The sequence below is a fragment of the Panthera leo genome, chromosome B2 (assembly GCF_018350215.1).
Source record: "Panthera leo isolate Ple1 chromosome B2, P.leo_Ple1_pat1.1, whole genome shotgun sequence".
Classification (NCBI taxonomy): Eukaryota; Metazoa; Chordata; class Mammalia; order Carnivora; family Felidae; genus Panthera; species Panthera leo.
In genome coordinates, this window is record NC_056683.1 from 111,843,947 (window position 1) to 111,870,784 (window position 26,838).

The following is a 26,838-nucleotide window of genomic DNA, read 5'->3' on the forward strand; positions in this document are numbered from 1 at the left end:
TTAATATCTAAAATATATAAAGAACGTATATAACTCAACAACAAAAAATGTAATTATTTAAATTATAAAATATGGGCAAAGGACAAGAATAGATATTGCTTCCAAAGAAGACATACAGATGGCCATCAGGCACATGAGAATATGCTCAACATCGCTATTTAGAAAAAGGCAAATGAAAACCATAGGAAATATCACCTCATACCTGTTAGAATGGCTATTATCAAAAGCAAGAGATAACCAGTGTCGGCAAGGATGTGGAGAAAAGTGAACCCTTGTGTACTGCTTATGGGAATGTAAATTTGTACTGTCACTGTGGAAGTAGTGAGAGTCCTCAAAAAATTGAGTAGATTTTTTGACCCAGCCATCCCACTTCTGTGTATTTACGAAAAACAAAAACACTAATTTAAAAAGATATACACACTCCTGTGTTCATTGTAGCATTATTTTCAGAAGCCAAGATATGAAAGCAACCTAAGTGTCCATAAATGGATGAATGGATAAAGATGTGCTATGTTTATAGGACTGGATACTACTCAGCCATAAAAAGGAAGGAAATCTTTCCATCTGAGATATGGATGGACCTTGAAGGTATTATGCAATGTATTTAAAATGAGTTAGATAAAGAAAGACAAATACCATATATTTTCACTCATATGAGGAATCTAAAAAAGAAAACAAAAACAAAGGAACAAACAGGACAATACAAAAACAAATCTCCTAGATACAGAGAACAGACTAGTGATTATCAGAGGGGAAGGGTTTGCCAAGTGGGTGAAATGGGTGAAGGGAGTCAACTGTATGTTGATGGATGGTAACTAGACCTGTGGTGGTGATCACTTTGTAGTGTATGACGATTTCAAATTATGAAGCTGTACACCTGAGGGGCACCCGGCTAGCTTAGCCAGTAGAGCATGCAACTCTTGATCTTGGAATTGTGAGTTTGAGCCCCACACTGGGCGTAGAGCTTGCTTTAAATGAATGAATGAATGGGTAAATGAATGAGTAAATGAATAAATAGATTACCTATAAAAAATAAAGCTGTACACCTGAAACATACGTGTGTGTGTGTGTATGAAGATTTCCTCCTTATCTTTAGTTTTCAGCAGTTTGACTATGATGTATGTACCTAGTTTCACTTTCATTGCATTTCTTTGTATTTAATACTTACTGAGGTTATTGTACCTGTGGATTGTTTTCTTAAAAATAAAATTTAGCTGGGGAGCCTGGGTGGCTCAGACTGTTGCGCGCCCAACTTCAGCTCAGGTCATGATCTCACACTCCGTGAGTTTGAGCCCCACGTCGGGCTCTGCGCTGACAGCTCCGAGCCTGGAGCCCGCTTCAGATTCTGTGTCTCCCCCTCTCTCTGCCCCTCCCCTGCTCATGTTCTGTCTCTCTCTGTCTCAAAAATAAATAAAAATATTTTAAAAAATTAAAAATAAAATTTAGCAAATATTTCTTCAAATTTTCCTTCTGTCCCATCCTCCATCTATTCTCTTTCTCAGACTTCAACACTGTCTCTGTAAGACACTTTGATAAGATACTGTCCTAAACATCATTGAATCTCTCTTGGTTTCTATTTTATTCTCTGTGCTTTAATTTAGATAGTATAGATATTGTACTGTCTACAAGTATAATGATCCTCTCTTGTTGTTACATAGAGTGCATTTAATCCCATTCAATAAATGCTTGATTTCAGATATTGTATTTTTTGGTTCTAGGGTTTCTATTCACTTCTTATTACAAATCTCTTCTGAAATCCCCTCATTTCTTCATCTATTATAACAATCTTTTTCTATATATTCTTTTTAAAATATTATTAATAGTTACTTTTAATTCTCTATTACAAAGTTCCAAAACCTGGGTCATTTTTTATTCTATTCCTAGTTTCCTCTTCTCACATTTTCCTGTTTCTTCACATGCCTAGTAATTCCTGATGTATACTAGGCCTTCTAAATAATACTAATTGTGTTAATTTTGGTGAGTTCTTTTTTACCAGGGAGTGAAATGACTGGCAGAGTATTTTAAATTTATAGAGGTTTGATTTTATACTTTCTTAGAGTGGGACTATGTTGGTTTACCAGCTAATTCAAGGAAATCAGTCCCAGGACATAATCTTAACTCTATGTGGAAACTCTGGGTATTAACCAAGAACCTTCAGCTTGGCTGGACTTGAACTCCATTTTTTTTTTTTTTTTTTTTTTACCTTTGCAGTTGAAATCTCTGCTTACCTCTTTTAGCCTTCCACCTATTGTTTTCTTCCTGGGCAATTTGGAACATTAAATGTACATATGTAGAAAAGGGCTTAGCCAAGGGTCTGAAAGAATTTTGCAGGCAGATTTTGGTATCTTTCCTGTTGCCCTGTCTGGAGGTCCTGAACCCATCTTCTGATCCCTGAGGCAAATGAAGCTATCATTTCCAACTTCAATATTAGCTGATCCACACTGTGCTGGTCCATTTATTTATTGGACCATTTGTATTTTACTTGTATTATTGCCTGGCTTCTCCCACTAAAGTATAATTTTTGGAAGAACAGATTCCTAATCTGGCACCACTGTATTTCAACACTTGACGCTATCCATAGCATGTAGTAGACTTTCCAGAAATAACTACCTATTAGCGTTTTACATAATGGGCACCGGGGTGCTCAGTTCATTAAGTGACAAACTCTTGATTTCAGCTCAGGTCATGATATCAAGGCCGTGAGATAGAGCCCTGCATCGGATTCCAGGCTGAGCATGGAGTCTGCTTGGAATTCTCTCTCCTTCTTCCTCTGCCCCTCCCCCACTTGTGTGTGCGCTCTCTCTCTCTCTCTCTCTCAAAAAAAAAAAAACATTTTACATCATACCATATGACAATGGCTTTATATTAACACTATAATTGCATTAATCTTTGCAATACCATTAGAAGTAAAATAAGAAGAATGTTTGTATCCCCGTTTTGCAGATAGAAAAAAAAAAGTCCAAAACACTTAAAATTAAAACGCTAATCATTTATATTAAGGAGGATGTCTTTAAAAACTGAGTATGTGAATTTATATTATTTTTAGATGGGATATAATGTGTGAAAGTATGAAATATAACAGACCAGGGTGGAATGAATTGATTCCTTATTAAGGTGACACACCCATCCTCACTGCGAAGGAAAGCATGTACATAGTCTACATTTCTGTCAGCGTGGAGAAATAATAAACGTTCCCTCCGAGCGTGCTGAACAGCCATGTCAGCGAAGTTCTTCCCTCTCCATCAAGACATCAATCTCACCTGTCACCTCAGCAGCACTCATTGGCCATTCTGTGAAACATCTTCCATCTTAGCCATTTGAGAGCCCAGAATCCTAACCTTCACCATCAGAAAAATCACAAACAAGACTGTCCTGATCCTACAATGCTTCTTAAGCTAAAAAAAGCAATATCAAAACCTTCATATACAACACTTTGGAGGTAACTATAAACAGATGTTAATCACCGAATACACCTTCTCTATCATTTCCTAGCTACAAGAATTGTCTAATTATTCATACTTCAAAATTTTTCTACCTAAGGGAGAAAACTCCTGTTTGATTTTTTTTCTGCCTTATTTGCAGCATTTTAATAACTGGTAGGGTATATGAAATAAAAATTGAGAGCTTGTCCTTTACTGGGTTGTGCTTCTTTCCAGAGATGGAAATATTGATGCAAATACCATTTAAATGCCCACTTTATAGTGTCACATTTACAACGATATTTTGGGTCATCACAGTCATTGGAATTCACTCACCCCTCAGAAAATATTTCATTCTGGTCATAACATCACATTTTTCCTCTCATGCAAAACGAACAATCCATAGTCATATGTTGTTTCTTTCTTTAAGCCACAGTTTCTAAATTGAGTGTCTAGCATTTATAATCAACTGCTTCATTTAATTCAGGTCGATTTTAAATGCTAGGCATTCATTTGGTGGGCTGTGAGCAGCCTGTGGTTTTGTTAGATCTACAGCATAAAGAAACAATTTTTCTTATCCTGATCCTATAGCTGTCTGGGAAAGGTGACACACGGTGAGACATAATGATAAGAAAGGCTACAGCTGCCCTAGGCAGTCAGATACCAAAGCCAGATGATTAAACCATTCTGTAGCATTCCCCAGAGACAAAGCAGAGGAAAAAAATGTTTAGAATGCTTAGTGCCAAAAAAAAAAAAAAAATCAAAAAACAAAACAAAACAAAAAATACCTCCAGAACAGAACTCACACATGCTTTATGTGTTTTTTTCCTCCAACCCCCACCTCTGCCTCTATGATTCCTCCTACTAATAAAGAACTTAAAACAAGAACAATGATAGGTTTTAAAATACCTGTTGACTAGGAATTCTTTTCTTTATCAGTTGCATAGAAATACCAATTTGATTAACTTGGAATGATTATAAAAGGACTTAGAATTTTCCATGTCTCCCCATGAGGAAGATAGTTTTCTATCACTCCTAAGAGACACACTTATTCATTCTGTTGCTTCATCTTAGTTCTTATTTTCATTTGGGTGCATTTAATAGTAAAGGAACTGAAATATATTCAGGACAGTTGAGATTGCTGGATTAATTACAGGGTGATTGATGGGTTTACCTGGCAAATCCCAGACCTATTTGCTTTTCAAAAGCAAACCCTTAATACTAAATCTAATGTGGAGATTCATAACTTGGGCAGACTGTTTTTAGGTCTCTGGCACACACTTCTATACTGACACTCTTGTTTTAGGTAGAGAGGAAGGAGGATTGGCATATGTAGTTTTATACCTCCCCTTCTTCTGGAAATTCAGGAGTTAACTTTTTTTTTTCTTTTGTTATCTTCAACTTGGTTGAAGGCAGGTAGCAAGCAGCCCTCTCTAGAGATGGATTCTGTCAGCACTTCAATAGCTCCCTTAAATGAGAATAGTCACATTCAATAGGGGTTGGAGAAAATAGAGTACATATTTGCTTGAACAAGAGAAGAGGAAAACATTAACAAATGAGACATGTTCTTTTAAATATATAAAAGCACCAAGTTTTAAAGTCAAAAATGCCTAAATAAGTCTCGCTATATGATGCCATGTCGCCTGTACTTTGAGTGGGATTCCAGCCTTTCTCCCAGCTGGGCTCTGCTTCTCTCCTGCCAGACAGTCTTCCCCTTGGAAATGTTCTGTTTCTTACCTATTGGTCTCCATTCACACCCTTGAACTACTTTGAGTCTTTCAGGGAAAGGAGGTGATGAAACTTCACTAATCTCTTAACAAAATTCTAGCTATATATCTGTGAACCATAGCTGCCAAACACCTTAAAATCCCATCCCATTTTCCTACAGAATGGGACCTTCTGGAGTGAGGTGTGAAGATGTTTTGCTTTCCGTTTTTCTATATGACAATATCTTTTCTTTTAACCGCCTCTGAATGTCACCGACTTCAAAATTTCGTTGTGTAATTTACACATTTTAATCTTCCTTCTTCTCTTTTTTCCCCCTTTTCTCTTTACTACCTAAAGTCTGTCTTGTCTTGTTAACTGTTCTCTGATACAGTACTGCACCTCTTACCATCTCACTGTGTTACGTTCACCAGAGGCTACTTAAGAGACTATGAAGCCTCCAGAGGATTGATTGGTGCATTAGCTCAATGATTCTCACTTATATTTTATCTGATGCCCTCACTAAGGCTTTCTTTCAAAGCATAGACTATACTGTCCCTTTTATTTAAATAATATTTAAAAATATCAAGAGCTTACTTTTGCCACATCAGGAGACCTATTAAGTTGTGAAGAAAAAGGAACAAGAGGAAATCTAGGAATGGCTCTTTTCACCATTAGTTAACAGCTACTGAAAATTCCAAGTCTCTGTTTTTAAACCTTCTCAGAACCTCTGATGACTCCCCTAAAGATCCTGATTCCATGGGCATCTTGACCAGTCCAACAGCCCTTGTTTCTAGTTTCATCAAGAACTAAGAGAAGAATACATGTTTTCTAAGGCAGTTTCTTCACACAAGGCATTTTGGAGAACCTATGCCTTTGAAGTAGGTTAAAAAGTGTTGTATGTTTTATCTAGTTGAGACCATATTTAGTTATTTATTTATTTTTCAATATTTGTTTTTGAGAGAAAGAGAAAACCAGAGAAGGGGAGAGGGGCTGAGAGAGAGGAGGACAGAGGATCCAAAGTGGGCTCTGTGCTGACAGCAGCAAGCCTGATGCGGGGCTTGAACCCACGAACTGTGAGATCATGACCTGAGCTGAAGTTGGACACTCAACCAACCAAGCCACCCAGGTGCCCCATAGTTTAGACTATCTTTAAAATACAGTTTGAAATTGTTTATAGAAGGATTAAGTGAAAGTTAGCAAAGTCTATGAAATGTGTTAGTGTCCATTATGCAGCAGTGCTATTCTGAATATGTCCTAAAGAAATAATTTGATAATTGAACCAATATGTATGTTTTAATAGGATCTTTAATTAAAAAAATTGAAGCTACCTGAAAATAATAGGGGACTGAGTAAATTATCCTCCATCTATATAATGGACTATAAGTAAACATTTAAAAATAATCGAGGTCTCTATTTATCATCATGGAAAGATTTTCACAAGATTTTGCTGAGAGAAAAAACAGCCTATACGATATGATGGTGTTTAACATTTTTTGAGAAAATGTGGTTTATATGAATATTATACATACACTTTATTGGATAGGTAGGATAGATAAGTATGTTAACAGAGATTAAGTAAATGGCAGAATTATGAGTAATTTCTATTTTTCTTTCTAGCAATTATTTTTTAGTAATATATAATATAGTATATTATATAATATACTATAATATACTATAATATATAATATACTATATTATATAATATACTATAATATACTATAATATATAATATACTATATTATATAATATACTATAATATAATATATTATATAATATATAATAATTTAGTAATATATAAGTAATATAGCTTAATTTTGAACTTAGTGAAATTTAAACCAAATTTTAAAAAGAAGAGTTGGTCTCAGTAAGGACCCCAAATAAAGACTGAGGAGATGATATCTAAGCTGAGTTTTCAACAGAGTTCTCAAGGTGAATGTGGTTGTTCCCTTTCAAGTAGAAGGAGCAAGAGAGGGGCAAGAGCTGTTAGGTGTTGGAGAGTTATTATAAGGGCATTTATGAACAACTCTGAGTGTGACTGCAATGGAAATAAAGTTGTGTGACAGGCAGGAGGCAAATCTTGAAATACAGCCAGGTGAAAGAGTTTGAATTTTGTCCTGAAGGAATGTGAAGGACTTTTTTAAAAAGAAGACTGACATGATAAGATTGCATTTTTAGAAAGAACACTCTGGCAACACTGTGGAAAATGAATCGGCAACCTATTACAGTCCACTGTGCATGAAATGGTGAGGTCCCAGGCTAAAGCAGTGGCAGCGTGCTTGGAAAAACAAGAACCGAGTTTATAGATCCTTAATAAGTAGAAACAGGGCTTAGTAGGTTGGAGGCAAGGGTGCAGGTGTCAATGATAATCTCTGGGCTGATAATCTTGGGCTGACTGAGAAAGGGAGAAAGAGAGGAGAACCAGACATGAGAGCAAGGAGGACTTGGTGCTGCACAGGGTGCATTTGACAAACTCCCATCTCACCCAAGTGGTGATGCCCATAGACAAGCTGCACGTCAGAGTCTATAAGACCCGGGCAGCAGATGTGAACTTGCACGTAGACAGTGTACCTGTGAGAGTGATTATAGAAGTATGTGAAGTGTCCAGTGAGGAGGGGCCAGGAGACAACTGTGTAATCATAATTACTTAGTGTTCTGTTAAAAGAAAAAGAACCCAGAAAGGAGACTGAAATGTATTGAAAGATGGGAAAAAAGAAACTCTTGTCACTGAAGCTGAGGGTCATGAGAATTTTAAGACTCTGGGGGTTTTTCAACAGTATTAGACTAAAGCTAAGCCAAGTAAAGTAAGGTCTAAATACTGTGCATGCACTTAGCATCCTGAATGTCACTGGATATCATCTCAGTGATTTAATGGAGAGGAAAAAATGGAAACCTGATCACTGTGGGTTATGGAATGAAAGACATATGAAGAGATGTGTAGAATGATTCTTCCAAAAGCCTAGCTAAAAGGGTGCCTGGGTGACTCACTAACTTGGTTAAGTTTCCAACTTTGGCTCAGGTCATGATCCTACAGTTCATGAGTTGGAGCCCTGCATCGGGCCCTGCGCTGACAGCTCAGAGCCTGGAGCCTGCTTCAGATTCTGTGTCTCCCTCTCTCTCTACCCCTCCCCAACTCAAGCGCTCTCTCTCTCTCTCTCTCTCTCTCTCTCTCTCTCTCTCTCAAAAATAAATAATCATTGAAAATTTTTTAAATAAAAACCTGCCTGTAAGTGGGAAGGGGCAGAGGGGAGAGTGAAAGAGGGAGAGAAAGAGAGGTCAACAGAAGGCTTAAAAAGATTTTGTGGTTTGGGTTCTGGAGGGGAAAACAACAGTAGAATGGGAACATTTAAGGGTAGAGGTGGAAGTGGAGGTAAATGTAATGGATGAGAAAGGAAGCAGGAGATGCAGCATCTAAGCTGTAGTTCAGGAATCAACTATGGAGGATGAAGACTAGCATAGAAGCAGGATCCTAGGCCTTCAGGATGAACAAAGTTGGATGGAAGTTTGAATTTGGAAGAAATCTTGCAGAGTTTTCTCTAAGTAGACTACCAGAACCAAATCATAATTTATATTGTTTCCCCAAAAGAGAAAAGACCCAGCAATTTTTTAATTAAATTTATTTATTTAAACTCGTTACTTAACATACAATGTAGTATTTGATTCAGTAGAACCCAGTGATTCATCACTTACATATAACACCCAGTGCTCATCCCAACAAGTGCCCTCCTTAATGCCCATCACCCATGTAGCCCATCCCCCTACCCTCCTCCCCTACAGCAACCCTCAGTTTGTTCTCTGTGTTAAAGACCCAGCAATTTTTATGCAGATTACTAGTACCAACATAACCAAGATCAACCAATTAACTTCAGAAATGGAATAAAAAGGACTATGGAAAAATAACAGACAATGGTGAGAGGTATTGAGAGTGCCGAGGAAAGAGCAGTTTGAAATAGAGTAGTCAAAATAAGCCTCATTAAGAAGGTGACTTTTGAACAAAACTGGAAAGAGGTATAGAGAAAATATCCAGTACTTAAAGGCTGCCATGGGTCTGTTTGTTCAAGTAATAGCAAGAAAGCTCATGGTGGCTAGAGAAGAGTCATCAAAAAAAGCAAGAGGTCAGGATCAGGTCAGAGAGGTAATGGCGGTGGGGTGCGGGGGACAGATTATGTCATAATTGGGATCCACTGTAAAGACTTTGACCTTTACTCTTAGTAAACTGGAAAGCCAAAGATGGTTTGAACAAAGAATCTAATTTGCATTCTTAAATGATCCTTCTGGCTGCTGTGTTGCTAGTAGATTATAGGTGCAGCAGAAATGGTTGGAAGCAGGGTTGGAAGGGATGAGTTAGGAGGCTGTTGCAGTAAACCCAGCTGAGAAAAATGGCAGCTTGTATCTGAGAGACCACTGTGGTTAAAAGTGGTCAGATTCTGGATATCCTTTGAAGGCAATCCTACAGCATCTCCTGACAGATTGGTTCTGTGGCAGGAGAAAGGACCATGGATGAATCCGTGGGTTTAGGATTTAACACCTGGAAGAATAGCATTGTCATTGCCTGAAACATAAAGGCTTTGGGTACACTCAAGTATTCAGGAGAAGAGCAGTTTAGTTTTAACATGGAAAGTTTGCGATACCTACTAAGACACTGAAGGGGAGATGCCTGGTGGGTAGTTGGAAGCACAATATGGAGCTCCAGAGATACTGCCAAGAAATCTGGTGATAATTTTAAAAGTTCTGTCTCCAATTCTAGAGAGGAGAGAAGGAGAAAGGTTTGATTTCCTGACGCTCAACCCTTTGTACTCCCACTATGCTTAGACACAGCAGATGGAAGGGGCTCGGTCAATGTTTGATAATCAAATAATTCAAGTACATCCTTTACTTCCATGAAGGAAACTCCTTCATCTCTTCTAACTACAGGATATTGGAATATTAAGTATCCAATGGACTGAGTAGTAAAGGCAAGAACAGGTATTCAGGAAATTTTTGAGACAGGCAAAAATGGAACTCAGAAGTGAGTTCTGCATCTGCCCCTCTCCCAGGAGGCTCATTGGGCCAAATCATTCTGAACCTTCCTTTGCAGCTATCTTGGGATAAAACCAGCCCTTAGTCTCCTCAAAGGAACTTCAGTTTTCACCCATTGGATTAATTGTTTTAACTAGGAAGTTGATATAGGACAGATTAAAAACTGACAATATAAATCGAGGTCATCTCCAAACAATATATTCAAGTTCTGAATTATTCAGCAAATTTTGACCATCCAGAAAACATTACATTATTTGTTTAATCCCATTTCATTTTCCCCCAAGAGCTCTCTGACTAGGATGTAGTTGTATACAGGTGAAGCTTCAGTTTATCATGAAAAATGTATTGTAATTCCACGTGAACATAAAGAGAACGTTATCTCCAAAGCAGGAAAATGCCTATGGCTTCAATCTCTCATTCAACTTGAGCAGTGACCCTGCCATCTTAGCTGTGATAACACTATGAGGAACCGAACTGTATCAGTCAGGGTTATTGCACTGGGCAGCTTCAGAACCCTCTTGACACTGGTTTAATTGAAATAAAGATTTTTTTTTCTTTTACTATCCCGAACATTTCTGTTCCCTTACAGAGGTCAAGCTCCTAAAGTACCAATAGCATCTAAAGAGTCGGGGCCGAGGGGACCAAAACAGAAATTTGAAGTGGCCTCGCCTAGGAGGATTCCATAATGTGAGAATGCTCCATTTGCTGTGCCAGCTTCAATACTCTGCTCCTTTTGATTGACGCTAGCTCCTCTAGCAGAAGAGAAAAATCAAACCTCATCCTCCTGAATCCACTCGTAGTTTGGTTTTGAGGATTTTCTGCTCTGAAACAATATCCAGAGATCTCGGTTACACACTCAGTCCATACTATAAGAAATTATTAGATCTAGTATGTGAGGGGCGTGTGTGTGTGTGTGTGTGTGTGTGTGTGTGTGTGTTCCCTTGCCTTCCCAAGTAGGGTAAACTCCTGAGGGTGGGCTGTGCCTTTTATTTCTACAATAGCTTTATATTTCACTTCTAATACAGCCTACATATGTTATTCTCCATCTCTATTTTATGACTCCTGTCTATTATACTATATTTTCTAAGAGATAAACTGTGGTTTATATTTTTTTATTTCTCCAATAATAACTAGAGTATCAAGTTTCAAACTCTAGACATTCCTTATTAACAATTATTTATGTATTTTTGTGCCAAGTGGTTATTTTACCTTTTGGGAAATTAAAAGTTCCTTTTTTATATTAGGTATCTATATTTCGTCTTTGTTGTAGTTTATTTCATCTTCCTCGTAGATGTACAATTTAGGTGAAAAGCCTAGGTGTCCCATTAAAGGTCAATAGTAAATAGAAATAGTTGATATGAGCCTGAAACTGTTACCTCTGCAAAATAAAGTGTAGTCAAGGAAATATACTGTCATCTGGGCATACTTTTTTCAATTGCCTCAAAATTTAAATTTAAGAGAATGTATTTTCCGTACAGGGTTTTAATAAATAAATAATGTTACAGCCCAGAAAGAAAGTTATGCTGTTGATATTTCTTTATGTTTATTTTCCTGAACAGCTATATTTCAAGAGAGAAAGTTTAGTCCATGAGGTGGGTATTCTAAAAATCCATAGTGCCAGGGAGAATGCAGCCTTTTGGGTCCTGGGCTGAGTTGATGGCACAGTCTTGTAAAGACCATGGATTCTGGAACCAGCCAGCCTGGGTTTGAATCCTAGCTCTACTACTAACTGCAAGGTGACTTCAAAGAAGTCACTGAACTTCTCTGTAGCTCAAATTCTTCATCTATAAGGAGGGTATAATAATTATAGCTACCTCATAAGGCATGAGGAGTTAAAGACTTAAGGCATGAACAGTGTCTGGCACAGAATGAGTACCATATAAGTGTTAATTACTATTATTCACTAAGACTCACAGATTGAATATGTTCATCAGAGATGAGGAACTGCAAATTCTATTTGCTTTTCGGGAAGCTGTAAAGATTGAACATGATAAATGACCAGAACAGTGAAGTTGCAAGTAGTTGGGGATCAGCTCTCTGAAGAAAGAGATTTAGAAGGAATTATACAAATTCTAGACGGGACTTCTGAGGTGGAGGGGGAAGTTAAGTATAGAAAAAATATCTCTTCAACGGTCTTAATTTTAGAAAATTGATCTGCAGAACCAGACTGGGCTAATATTAGAAGAACTCAATCAATCTTCACACAAGATCATAAAAATAAACAGAATGTACTCTCTTACTTAGTATTTCCTTCTCTCTTAAAACCCACATTTGCACACACACATGCTGACACACACATACACATGTGCCCAGTGATGACATTAAGTAATGAAATTTCAACAATTTTGAAGTCATTAAGGTAAAGTGAGGAGATAGATTGTCATCAAGCCTCACTTTTCTGGGAGAACAGCTCATAAAGGCAGTATCTTTAAAGACAAGAAAGAAAGCAGACAGCTTTCTCTCCCTCTAATTTCTGATGCTATGGTTATGAAGAGTATGCTTTTCGTTTCTTTTTAAGTGTAATAAAAAAATAATGAAATGGAACACATTTTCCTGGAGTGCAGGAAAAAACTACAAGTTCGTGTAAATACGAGTATGCTGAGTTAAAAGAATGAAAACTTGGTTCTCACAGCATCTGGATCACAATTTTAAAATTATAAATTAAAAAAATAATCCCTGCATGGGGGCCATTCTCAACAAATTTTGTTTGTTTTTCATATCTTTAAAAACTTGTCAAATCTTTTTCTTTCTCTTTTGTTCCCTCTTCTTGCTTCTTTAATGAAGTCATCACTGCTGTACTCTCCTTGATAATTTTTGACAAGTGTATAATTAGAAAACGTTAATGATATATTAGAGGGAGAAAATAAGAACTGATAATCTGGATAGAATTCATTTGACATAAATTGAGGAAAAGTTAGAGCTCAAAAATATGAATGAAATTTACTAATAAAGAATAAGTAAATATCTTTTAAAGGACTTTTAAATTGGAAGGGAGACAATTCTAAATCCCACTTCAATTTTAGAAGATGTTTTTATAAAAATTCTAGTTTAGCCAATAGTTCTCAACTTGTACACCCTTAAAGTTAAAGAAGAAGAAGAAGAAGAAGAAGAAGAAGAAGAAGAAGAAGAAAAGAAAAAAGAAAGAAACAGCATCCACTTGAGATGAATTAGTACAGGCTAGCAACAAAAAAGAAATAAAAGACCATCTTCCTTCTTGAGGGGATGGCGAAATAGAGTGTGAGTCTGACGAACATTTAGAGATGAGGAGAATGATTAAATATATGACGTTTCTCCTAGAAGCTGAAAGTATGTTCATAGTTATGATTTCACATTGTTATCTTCACATTGGCCTGTAAAGTATATGAAACATATCTTCCTATCACTACTTAATCATGAAATCCTAAAGTATAAGGACATAAATGAGTTATTCCAAGGGGCACCTGAGTGGCTCAATCAGTCAGCTGAATCTTGGTTTCAGCTCAGGTCAAGCATGATCTCACTGTTCACAGTTCGAGTGCCACATCTGTGCTGACAGTGCGGAGCCTCCTTTGGATTCTCTATCTCTTCCTCTCTCTCTCTTTCTCTGTCTCTGTCTCTCTCTCTCTCTCTCTGCCCTTTCCCCACTCATGCTGTCTTTCTCAAAATAAATAAACTTTAAAAAACAAAAACAAAAATAAATGAGTTATTCCAAGATACAAGACTGGAACTAGATGGAAATAGGAACTCATTAATTTTTGAGAGCCTACTAAGTGTTGGGCAAAATGCTTATTCATTTTCCAGTGAAAGCCTTCCAATCTACTGGGATCAATTTATTCTCTATTCTTTCTTAAAAGAAAGCCCAGACTCCCATCCCATACACAATGTATTCTGCAATATCATTGGGAATTTGGGGGCCTTTATTGATGCCCTTAACTTCACCCTTTCAACTAAATTCTCAGTTATCCCTTTACATCTCATTTTTTTATATTGTCACCTTGATTCCTTCAGTTCCCCAAAGCAATATTCATATAAGAATGCATAGCAAGACTTTACTAATGTTTCAAGTATAATGAGATGTTGGGTGGATGATCACGCTGTACCAACATACCAAAAAATTAAAAATAAGACTAAAATTTGCATAATAGAATCTATATTCTTGAAGAAGCCACTGTTTAGTCTTTTTGCTAATTATTTCCAGAAACTCAGACCACTTCTAGCTAGCCAGTCTAGTCTGCAAAGACTCAGAAATTCCACTAGTAGGTATTTCTTTAAGAGAAATTAAAAAGACACGTTCATAAAAGATCTGTAGAAAATGTTTAGGGAAGCTTTATTCATAGTATCACCAGCAGTAAACTGAAGGTAATTAGTGGCTCACCAATATACTTCTGATATAAGAAGCCCATTCTGGGCTTCTGTGTAGAAACATATATAAACAATTCAGAGGAGGACTATAAAATTATGATGAGTTGGAACCACTGAAAGAGAACTGAAATGGTAATTAAATGAGTGGGAGGAACACTCCAGTTCTCCAGCATACTACAGGTTTCCCATGAGTGGCATTAAACCCTTCTGTGGTTTGATAGCTCAGCCAGTTTGTTTCTTTCTAATTTCCAAGATCTGCCAATCCGAAGCTCAGTACTATCCTCTGTATCCAAATTTCCAACTTGGAAAATGAGACGAACTTAATTTTGGGAATTTTTTTCTGCATGTGAATTCACTCTGATTCTTAGAATCTTATGTTCCCTTCACTTGAGAATGTTGTCAGTTTTGCCTTTTGGAGAGTGAAAAATATAAGATTCATGTAGACATGAATTCAAGTCCTCTTCTGACTATCTCTTAATTTGGGGACATCAATTAATTTCTCTAGCCCCAGTTTTCTCATTTATAAATCATGGATAAGACTCTCTCCTTGGTTCTGGAGAGAATGGATTGGACAATAGCTGTAAAGATGTTAGCATATACCCAGACTATAGCAAGGATTCCAACAATGCTAGAAGTCACTAGCCTTTCCTTTCCTACTTCCCAGGATATAAGGGGTTAGTTAGATGATTAGTTGTTTTGAGGTTTAAACACTGAAAAATTAAAAAATGAAGTACAGAAATACACTAACAGTTTTTCTAGTTTATATATTCCCAAATGGTAATAATCATGTAACTAGTAATTAATGAAATTCTTTAATTCTGAGGTAGTTGACACAGTGTCTTGCACCTTCATATTGCCTAGGAGTTGTGTAGAAAGAAGACAACCTAGAATTTATGTTGAAAAGAAGGTAACTCAGATGTAAAGGAAAAAGAGGTCAATGAAGAACAGCAATCTTAGCCAAGTTCTGAATCCAAAGTTATTCAATCCAACTGGATTATACTGCTCACACGGATAGGGTTGACAGGTCCTTAAAAAGTGACACTTCGATTCGGTTTTGTGCCTTTTAAAATTGCTTTGGGAAAAAACTGGTCTTCAAATTTGTGTCTTCCCCAATCTACATCTTATTCCCCTTGGGGTTCTTTTTCTGTTAATACCTTCACTCCTATTCATCTTCCCCTGCCTCATATTGCAGCCAGAACTTTGCTTCAGAAGCAAGCTTCATTGAATGCTACATAAAATACCTTTTCATACAGCACACAGCTTATTCCCACAGATGTCATGGTAAATGGACCAATTGCTCTAAGTTTCCTTTTGAACTGTATTTTCAAAACCCAAATAATACATCTAAGTTTACTATAACATTTTGAAGCAACTTTTCTCTTTAGCTGGTATGTTCTGATGTTTTCTTTTTAGATTTTTTTCCTTTCTCAGTACAGTGAAAGCTCTATCCTTGTTGACACCATTTTTCTATAATGCAAACCAATAACTTATTTTTGATAATGGTGAGTTTGTCATTTAGCAATTTCTCCCGACATTCATTAATTTCCATAAGAAAAAAAAAAAGCCTTATGAAGATTCATTAAAATTAGGTAACATTGACTCTTTCTTATATCCCACCACATAGCCAATCATTGTGGGCCTAGTATTTCTCACATACTATGAGAGTATAGCATTGGCTTCCAAGCCATGGGATATCCCAGTTGCCCATGCCAAAACATCCATAGTCTGGCAAGGAGTCTGAGGTCAGATTTGTAGTTTGTCTAATGAGATTTGTGATTCTGTTATATTTCTTGACTCAGCCCCTGTTTCTGTAAAGAAATACTTAAATGGAAGTTACCTCCTAGCTGGGAGATGACAGCTGGGTCAATACCAGAAAGGCCTCTAGTGGGATCTAGTCTAATTAGTATCCTCAGAAGAAATTGGAAGGAGTGACTTTTACTCAGACAGAAGCCTTGTGCCCACATACATCTGCATTATCCTCTATGACCCCAGATTCCCTGAGAAATGTGGACAAGACAGAATCTTAGAAACCAAAGTAAGTTTTTATTCACCATCCCCCAAACATTAAATGGTCCACTATATTTCATCACAGTTACTTTAACGATGAAAAATACAGAATATTTGCAAACCTATCATGGGTGGGTGTGTTCACTTTGCCCTTTGACAAATGCTAATTTAACAGCTTATTTGCACAGGAAACATCTGAATGCACTTGTGATTTCCAAATTCTTATTTCTAAACAATGATGATTTACTCATTACTTCTTTTCTAAAATCTCTGAGTGAAGTGATCACAGAGGTTATCTGGTCCTTAATGATGTCTCCAGGAAGCAGGCAGACATCAGTCTGCATGGGGAATTCTCTTTCACTATCGTCATCGTCATCGTTGTCGCTGTTGTAGTCGTCGTCGTCATCATCATCATCATCACCACCACAAAGTTTATTGAGAACTTTCTATGATCCAGGAAGTTTTTTCATCCTGTCTCATTTCTCTGTCTCCCTTCACAGTGTGGTTACAATTCCATTGGGCATCTCTCTTCATTTATGGTATCAACATTGAACACTGTCAGCATTTTGATGGACAAGATCAGAAGGAAGTGGGGCTATTTGCCTCCTTTGTTCTAGACACAGTAATTTTCTTCAGGTAACCTAGGACCATACTACTTGTATAGGCATCCTCCATATAATTACAAAACTTGATCATTGGGTCACAGTTGTCCTTCCTCAAGAATTTTTAAATGTCCTGCAGAGCAGGACTTTAGGTGAGAGGCCTAAAGTATGCCCATTGGAACCGGCTCTCAGTTTTAAACTGATCTCTTCATCATTGCTCTTTTCAGAGTCCAGGTCTTTAATCAGACACAGATCCAGTGTATAGTCTCCATGCATATTATATATATACACATACATATTCTCATGATGTCATCTCATTAATGACTTCTTGAAATATAGTGTTGTAGTATGTGCTGCAGGACCCAGTGCATTACATATTCTACATTTTCCTTCTAATCTAGCACCTCTAAAAAAGAAAAAAGAATGTTAACATAGTTTTTGCACCTTTTTAAAATATAGGTTATTTTTGCAACTAGTATTCCAATATAATTATCCTGTTTTCAGAAGAATCTGGCCTTGTATTCCCATCATCACCAGGGACAGCATGCTCCTTTCAATGAAATGCAGTGAACATTATTAGCCTTGTCTATTGTTGACATACCTAAGTTGAACTAACTTATTTCTGCATATGCCTTATTTGTATCATTAATTTTGCTTTAAGTTCCCGATTATCTCTGAGCAAAAAGTATGCTATTTGAATCATTTTATCAGAAAGGAATTATGTGCTGTCTTTCTTCAAATTTTTTGCTGGAAAATATTAATTATTTATATTTTGCAGAACATTTTAAAACTGCACTTTCTTTCCCAAATGTTACATTATAATAAATCGCAGTCCCTAATACATTATATAATCTTAAATTCAGTTTTACTATTAAATTAGTAGGGTGTTGTTGATAGGTTGCTTTTTGCATTTCCCATTTTCTTTTTTTAGTGAGATATAATTAACATATTACATTGTATTGGTTTTAGGTGTAACAGCATAATGCCAGTCATTTTCAATGAGTGGATTTGGTTAAGTGCTTTCATTATGGCCCCTACCTCAAAAAGGAAGGCATCTTGTGGCAGCTCTATTGCAGTAGATGAGCATTTCTTTGATCACCTCCCAACTGGCAAATGTATAGAACGATTGAACTGCTGCTCTCAATACAGTTTTTAAACTAATTTGTTAAACTCCGAAAGAGGTATTAACCATCACAAGATTTGAATTTTATTAGCTGTCTTTTACCCTACCTGAATATCTTTTGCTCTGCCAACTTTACTCATACATTAGTCTCATCTGAACTCAGATAACTTTTGGTAAGTTTGGTCTGAAGAAATCTACCAATCTCCAGAGGCCAGTTTATAATGGGAATTATTGGGTAAGCCAGTGTTGGCATTTGGTCCAGTCCATTTCCCAGTCTTAAGGAGATAATACCAGTTTGCATGTACGTCTACTTTTATTTAATCTTTTAAACAGTGTTTAATACAGTCATGCTTGATGATGCGGCACAATACCTAAAGGCTGGTATTAAGATATGTTTCTGATCCTCTGAAAAGCTTTTCTGACTCAGTAGGCTGTGAACATTCACAATAGCCCTAAAGGCAATCCTCTATGAGTTATTGTAGGTTGATAACTGCACCTGGATTATCCGTAGCAAAGAAAATTCGCGACATGCTTTCTAACAGTCCAGTCAGTGGAATAGTATGGGATAAGAATCGTCTGGTGGACAAGATAGATGATACACCAGCCCACATAAAATATATTTCATATAAAAGACCTTCATTAATAATACTGATATAATCGTATTAGAATCCTTTGCTGAAGCAATCTCAAATTATGTAAATGGAGCAAGGTACAAAAGAGCAAGTAAAATCATTTGCAACTTAAAAGTATATTTTGTGAGGGCATAATATCCTTCTGTTCAAATTCATATTACAAAAAGCATGGGCTTATAGCATCTGAATTATGAACTGAGAACAAAAGTAGATGACTTCGTTTAAATGAAACATAAAACTAATTTATTTGAGAAAGAGATAATTGCAGATAAGAAAGTAGTGTTTGCTACCCCTCACCTCCAACCCCAGTCAAAAAAGAGTGCCAAATAGTGATTCTATATTGTATCAACATCAAAAACTATTGTAGACTTCTGTGTTGGTCTAAGAGCTCAGAATTAAAATATGTCTTTGTACTGAAGAAAACAAGCATATCTATTTTGTTTCCATAAATTTACAAATTCAAAAATTAAAATATAAATGTTTTTAACATAAATAATAGTTGCCTAAAATACAGTATTTTTAAATTAAACTTTCCACTGTGAGATAATTGTAGATCACATGCAATTGTGAAATAATGCAGAAAGATCCTGTATACCCTTTACCCAGGTTCCCCCAGTTGTAACATCTTGCAAACTATAGCACAGTATCACTGAGAGGATGGTGATTGCCAAACTTCTATCAGATAAGGATCCATCATGATGCCTCTTTACAACCACATCCACCTGTGACTCCCACCTAACTTAATCCCTGGCAACCACTAATCTGTTCTCAATTTCTATAATTTTGTCGTGCCAAGAATGTAATATAAATGACATTATATATTATATAAGCTTTTAGGATTGGCTTTCTTCACCCAGCATAATTCTATGGATTTTCATACAGGTAGCTGCATATATATCAATAGTCCTTTCCTTTTATTGCTGAGTAGTATTCCATGATGTGAACATATCACTGTTTCTTTACTCACCTACTTTTCTTTGGCCATCTGGGTTGTGGACAGTTTTTGTCTATTATGGACATCTGGGTTGTGTCCAGTTTTTGTCTATTATGGATAAAGCTGCTATAAACATGTGTACAGTTGTTTGTGTGAACACGTCTTCATTTCTTTGGGGTAAATGGCCATGAGTGCAATTGCTGGGTTGTATTGTACTTGTATGTTTAGTTTTAAAGGAAACCCACAAACTGGTTTTTAAACTGGGGTACATAAATATTTCCCTCTTTCTGCTTTCAAGATTTTTGTGTCTGATTTTTCAAATTTTGACTGTCATGTATCTTGGTGTGAATTTCTTTGGACTTACCCTGTTTGGGCTTCACTCAACTTTTTGAATATGTAATTTCACATCATTTGTCAAATTTAGGAAGTTTTCAGTCACTATTTTTTTAGTACTTTTTTAGTACTGCTCTATTTTCATTTCAGGGCACCAATGACACATATGTCATCTGTTTTACTATAGTTTCAAGGGTCCCTGAGGCTCTGTTCATTTTTTTCAATCTACTTTTTTCTCTCTTGTCCATATTGGATAATTTCTATTATTCTATGAATTCAAATTCATGGATTCCTTCTTGTCTTCTCCATTCTGTAGTTCAGTTTGTTGTTGTTATTGCATTTTTTTAGCTCTAAATTTTCAATCTGGTTCTTCTTTAGTTCTTCTATTTCTTTGCTGAGACTATTTTTTAAATTTATTTCAAATGTGTTCATAAATTGCTTGTTGAAGCATTTTTATGAAAACTACTTTAAAATATTTGTCAGATAATTCTAACATCTCTATCATCCAGCTCTGTGTTAACTGCAACTGATTGCCTTTTTTCATTCAGCTTGAGATCTTCCTTATTAGCATGTTGAACTTTTACATTGAAACATGGGCATTTTGGGTATTATGAGACTCTAGACCTTTCTTAAACCTCCTGTTTTAGATGGCGGCTTCTTCTGAAACCACTTTGGCAGGTGAAGGAGAGATAACACTCATCACTTCCAAGTGGGATAGAAGTCCAGTTCCCCACTCATCTTCCTTTGAAACCACAGAAGGGGAAGGGCTTCTCATTAAGGCTGGGAGGCAGTGGAAGTTCCTGCCCCCCACTTGGCCTTCAATAATATCTCCAAGGTTGGGGGGGGTGGGTAGCAATGTCTTGTTACTGCTCTCAGGTGCCTTTGTCTGACACCATGGGGATAGAGGATTGCCCTCATTACTTCTCAGCATTGGTAAAAATTCTGATTCTCCACTAGATCTCCCTGACACCACCTGAGATGTGCCTCCATACTACAGAGTGAGGTTGGAAGCTAGATTCCCCCCATGGTCTCTAACTGACACTAAGGAGAGTGTCTTCCTCCTTTCTGAAAAAAATGCAAGTCCAACTTTTCTGCCTGACTTCTCAGACACTGCAGCATGGTGATGGGGGGTGTCTTGACACCCCCCCACTCTTTGTTCCTGTGGTTGGGGAATGGAACTACAGTTTTTTTCTGTGATGTTGGCCAAAGAAAAGCTATTATCATCTTAACATTATGTCTTACTAGGCTGTCTTTTTCCTGGTCATTTGGCTAGAGAAAGTAGGCTTTTACTGGGGCTTTTTGATCTGTGCCTGTTGGCATTTCTGAGTTGTGAGCTTCTTCAGCTCCAGATCTGGTATATATGAGACGAAAGAAAAATAGGGAACTCATTCCCATGTTTTTCCTTGGGTCTCAACATTTCTAGGAGTCCACATTCTTTCCACTTTTCAGTATCTTCCTATGTGTGTTATATATAAAATGTCTTATTTTTTTCAGTTGCACTTTTAGTGAGACTAGGGTTAGAGACAACTATGTGTACTCCAACTTCCTGGAAAGAGAAATCCAAAAGATAGTATTTTAAAAACTAAGGTTGTTACATTTTCAATTACTACAATTGAATCTTTTTTTAAGTACTTACCAAAAGGCTTTGGTTTCCTCTTATCTATTAGCTTCTAAGTGAATTTCTGGGACATGCAATCATAATTTGGTTTGTAGATACAAAAAAGAATTTTAATCTGATTAGTTATAGAGAGAAAATATCATTTCCTTTCAACCAGTAATGATATCAAGATGATATGAATTCCCTGTCAGGTGAATTAGAAGTGAACAAATCATATTAGATGTATCAAGGTGAAAAGATGAATAAAAATAAAAAGATTTAGGCTTAGCTCTGCTTTGAATGCCAAAGACTAAAACAACTGGAATATTTTGTTTTGTTTTGTTTTGTTTTACATAAGTGGATAATTGTATGTTTGCCTAGTGTAATACCACTGGTATCTTTCATTGTTATTCTAGTTATATTTAAGTAAAGAACAAAATAAAATTATTTTATTTTATTTTATTTTTTAATTTTAATGTTTATTTTATCTTTAAGAGAGAGACAGACAGACAGACAGACAGAGTGGGAACAGGGGAGGGGCAGAGAGAGGAGACACAGAATCCAAAGCAGGCTCCAGGCTCTGAGCTGTCAGCACACAGCCGATGTGGGGCTCAAACTCATGAACTGCAAGATCAGGACCTGAGCCGAAGGTGGATGCTTAACTGACTGAGCCACCCAGGTCACCCAAATAATTTTTTTAATTCCATGTACTCTGATCTACTTTGACAACATGGGTCATTGTTCTCTGATTTGGGCACCATTATTCCCTTCCCATTGCCCAAACTCCTCTGAATGGAGCTGTTTGCTCCTCCCTGAACATAATTTACATCTTCCCAGAGTTTTCCTTGGTCCTGCTGGGAAGACTATCTAAAACAGTGGCTCTAACTTGGGGCAATTTTATCCTTTAAGGGACATATGGCAATGTCTGCAGACATTTTTGATTTTCTCAGTTGTCAAGTGGATTGATTGTAGGATGTTTCTGGATAAGCATCCTATAATTCACAACAGATCTTACAAAAAAGTATTTCCCAGCCCAAATGCCAATGGTGCCAAGGTTGAGAAACTCTGGCTGAGTTTGTCTTTGTAACCCACATAGCAATTATAGGTATTGCACATTATAGGAAGCATTTGGAGTTACAAATGATTTGAAGTCCCTTTCTGTAGGTAAATTTTTTAAATTGCTATGGAGTAAGAATTAAATTATAAATTTATATGGTATAGGAAAATTGGAAGATAACAGAGGTTTATGAATCTTGATTAATTTGGGGGGAACTAATTTCCATTTGTATTTAGAGGTGACCAATTTAAAAGCTAAAGTTCTCTTAATCAGCAAGCTTTTGTAATGAAATGCAGCAGGATTTACTTTTATATCAAAGGAGCTCCCCTGATAGTTAAAGAATGCAACTGAATACAATTAAAAGATCACTGGTAAGCAGAATACAGGGCCTTGGCTGCATTCTGGGAGAGTAGTACAGTTAATAATCTAGAATCTAGTGACACTTTAATGAGAAGCTTAAATTTATTGGCCCTGGATCTCAGAATTTATCAATGCTCTTTACCTAGATTTTCATTTAGAAGTAATAAGTGATGGGTGAAGATCAAAAGAAAAGTTTGTGACTAGGAAAAAGTTGCTTTATAGATAATTCAAGTAGTAAGTATTTAAAACTGAAGAGATAAACTATTGATAAATAGATAGAATTTATTCAAGGATGATAAGGACTCCCTGTGGAAGAAGGGAAGGAGCTATATAAGCAGTACCCAAGGGATTTAACCAAACCCATAGCCTTTTCAACTCATCACAGTCAAATCCAAGTACTAGTGACAGAGTACCCACGGGACTGGCTCACTCAATGATAAGAGCATTTTCATGGATCCTGTTGGATGAAAGATTAAGAAATGTTAGTATAGTCTATTTTTTTTCAGTATCCATGAAAATGTTCAAATTGTGTGATTTTGTTTGGTCCAATCAAAATCTATGCTAAAGCTGTTCTTAATACCACCTGATGATTCTATTATATAAGGAAACAGTTCTTACTACCACTATTTTATTGCCCATTGCAACATACCATTTAAAGAGAAAAATGATGATTTGATGATTTTCCTTTTTTTTTTTTTTAAGTTTAGTTATCTATTTTGAGAGAGAGAGAGAGAGAGAGAGAGAGAGAGAGAGTCACAACTAGGCTCCACACTGTCAGCACAGAGTGTGACTGGGGGCTCAATCTCACAAAACATGAGATGATGACCCGAGCTGAAGTCAAGAGTCAGATGCTCAACCGACTGAGCCACCCAGGCACCCCAATGATTTTTCTAAGATATGCTTTAAAAGAAAAAAGAAAGAAAAGAAAAGAAAAGAAAAGAAAAGAAAAGAAAAGAAAAGAAAAGAAAAGAAAAGAAAAGAAAACTACTGCTAATATATTATTGGTATTCTTCTGTAGCTCTCCATGATGTGTACTGGTTCAGATACTAAATCTGGGGGTGGGAGGAGAGGGGGTATACATCCCCTCTCACCCAGCATTTGAAAACAAAAGCCCTTGAAGAATATGTTGCAGGGATCTTCTTCCTCACCCATTCCTCCTCCAAGCGGGTCACTACTTCTATGCCAGGATAACCACTGTCTTATTCTATGCCAGTTCGCTTTGGAATAGAGCTAGATAGAGTCTGCCAGAATATGCCTTTCTACCTCAAATCCAAATTAGAGATTTTCTAAAGTCTCTCTTTTAACCGGACCCCTCTTTCTCTCCAGATAATACTGTGCTCATTAAATACCTGTCAGCGTACCCTCTGACTTAAAGTGTTCCACTCACATCTTCCAGAAAGATAACTGTCAGCTAATGAAAAAACAATTTCATTTGGCTCCTCCCAGCAGCTCCTTTTTGCCCTGTGACTTAGCTTCCTAATGGGAGACCACAGCCTTTCCTCATGTTCCCTTCCCCATGCCAAATATTATCATATACTGTCAGTTCTCAGCCAGATCAATGCTTTTCTGAAATATCATTGAGCATAATCTTCATCACTGTTCCATCCTTTCTGGAATCCCCCAAACAGAATTATGGGGAGGGGAGAATTCCACTGTTAGGAGATTATATTAGTTTTGCATACTTTTACCAGCATTCATAATTTCACTAAATAAATATTCTACTGATACGAAGGAATACAAAACCACTCAATCTGAGGGAATAGATATCAAAGAACTTTGAGGTGTTCCTTAACAATTTCAGTGAGCAAAGACTTCTCTGACCATAGGGACCTTTTTGTAGTATGTTTCGGAAAGGATGATGTGATTTGTGCTATCCTGGATTCAGTGCATCATGACGTATCTTACCTACAGGCACCCACTCCATCGCTTTGTGTAACATGTCAACCTGCTTGTGCTTGGTGTGCCCTGGTTCCTGTTACAGGTCTAAATAAGAGTTTTTCTTCCATGCAACATGCCACTGAATCTTAATATTTTTTCCCTCAAAACATTTTTCTGTTAGTCGGTGAGAGTCCAATTTTAGAATCTAAGGCTCTTGGCTAATGAAAGTAAATTAGAAGTTGATTGGCACAAATGCAAATGTTATTCCTTTAATAAATGACCATAATTTTTTTCCCTGTACCTAAAATAACTTGTTTTAGATTGCCTGGCAATGAACAAATCTTGCACATAAATGCAGTTCAGAGAAAAAGAGAGCAATGCATTTATTTATAAGGAAAATAGACATCACTTGAATCAAGAGTCCACACTGGAGTCAAGGTTCAGTATGAGAAACCATCATTTTTGAACACTGTCTCTAATTATACACTGCCTGCCATTAAGCCACTACCCAGTGAGGTCCAGTACCATTGTCTTTGCTTCCTGTCTAAAGCATCTTTGTTTTGTTTCAGCTGGCAGGGTTCATCTACGCCTGTTATGTTGTGAAATGTATAACTGAAGAAGAGGACAGCTGTAAGTATTAAAGCTCTATTCTGTTTCTTTCAAGTTCAAAGCATCTCCTTCACTGCCTCCTACCTAGCCTTCTTACTTCTCAGACAGTATCCCCCAACACAACATTGGAACAAGGAATAAACCTTTTGTATTCATTGGGATAAAGTGTTTTTGTAAAAATATCCAACATATTGAAAAAATGGAGAAGCACCCATTTTGAAAACATTTCAAAAACATTCTTTAATTTTACTAAATGCATTTTTAAAGATTTATTTCTCTTATAACAATTCTAGTAGAGAATAAAGAGGGGAAATTGAGGACAGGAATGATTTTTAAGTGTGGTTAATTTGACTGTTTTCTTTTTAGAAACCCTTATTAGGTATTAATGCCTAATCAGTTTCACCCAGGACTAAAAATCCCAATAATCAACAGTTTGGAATAGTTCCTAAACTTTTCAAGAACTGACTTCAGACTAATTTAAGAAATGTGTCTTCAGGAAACCAAATGCTCATATTTCCTTTTTGTTCCTACAATTTGATCCAAATGGCTATAACTCTCTGTCAGAGTTCCAGCATTTAGTCCTATTGGTAGCTCTAGAGTTTAGACCTGGTACCATCTTACAAGCCTCTAAGTGGCTTCACTGTGTTTTGCTCTTCTAAACATGGCAGATGGAAGGTTTCACTCCTTCCTTGCCCCTTAAGGATCTGAAATAGGAAGATTGGAAAAACATTCTACTCTCTTGGTACTATCATGAGTACTTGCCTCTGCAGCTATATTTACTCTGAGGAAAAAATAAAAGTTGGGGATATTTTTTTTTCGTTTCCAAAAATATTCATAATGGTTGGGATTTCAAGATGGAAAAGATGAGATCCACTGCTCTGTTACAGGATAATTTGAGGAAAATTCCAAAGAGAGATATGTGTTTCTTCTTCACTTTCCAATCAACCTTTTTCCTAATCTTGCCCCCCACCAAAGTCTTTCCTTCAAACTGATACGAATGTGATTTTTCTAAAGTATATTTCTGATTACATCATGCTTTTTTCATAAACTACCTGCCAATTGACTTGCCATCACGTTATACAAAATAAAGTCCAAACTCCTTACTCTGTTATGACCATTTTTCTACTGACTCGTTCATGCTCACTTTTCTATTCTTCTCTGGAAATGCAGATACAATTCAGGCATATTAGTCTGGCTGCTCTGTCCCCAATATGGCAGGCTGT

At 36.7% G+C, this 26,838-nt stretch overlaps 1 protein-coding gene across 3 annotated transcripts in view; it reads left to right on the forward strand.

Annotated features, from left to right (window-relative positions):
- Nucleotides 1-26,838, forward strand: part of NKAIN2 (sodium/potassium transporting ATPase interacting 2) — a 980,716-nt gene that overhangs the window by 928,298 nt on the left and 25,580 nt on the right. For all 3 annotated transcript variants that reach the window (XM_042939746.1, XM_042939744.1, XM_042939745.1), the window contains one exon: nucleotides 25,576-25,636. In XM_042939746.1, the coding sequence (XP_042795680.1) occupies nucleotides 25,576-25,636 (61 nt within the window). The remainder of the gene's footprint in view (nucleotides 1-25,575; nucleotides 25,637-26,838) is intronic.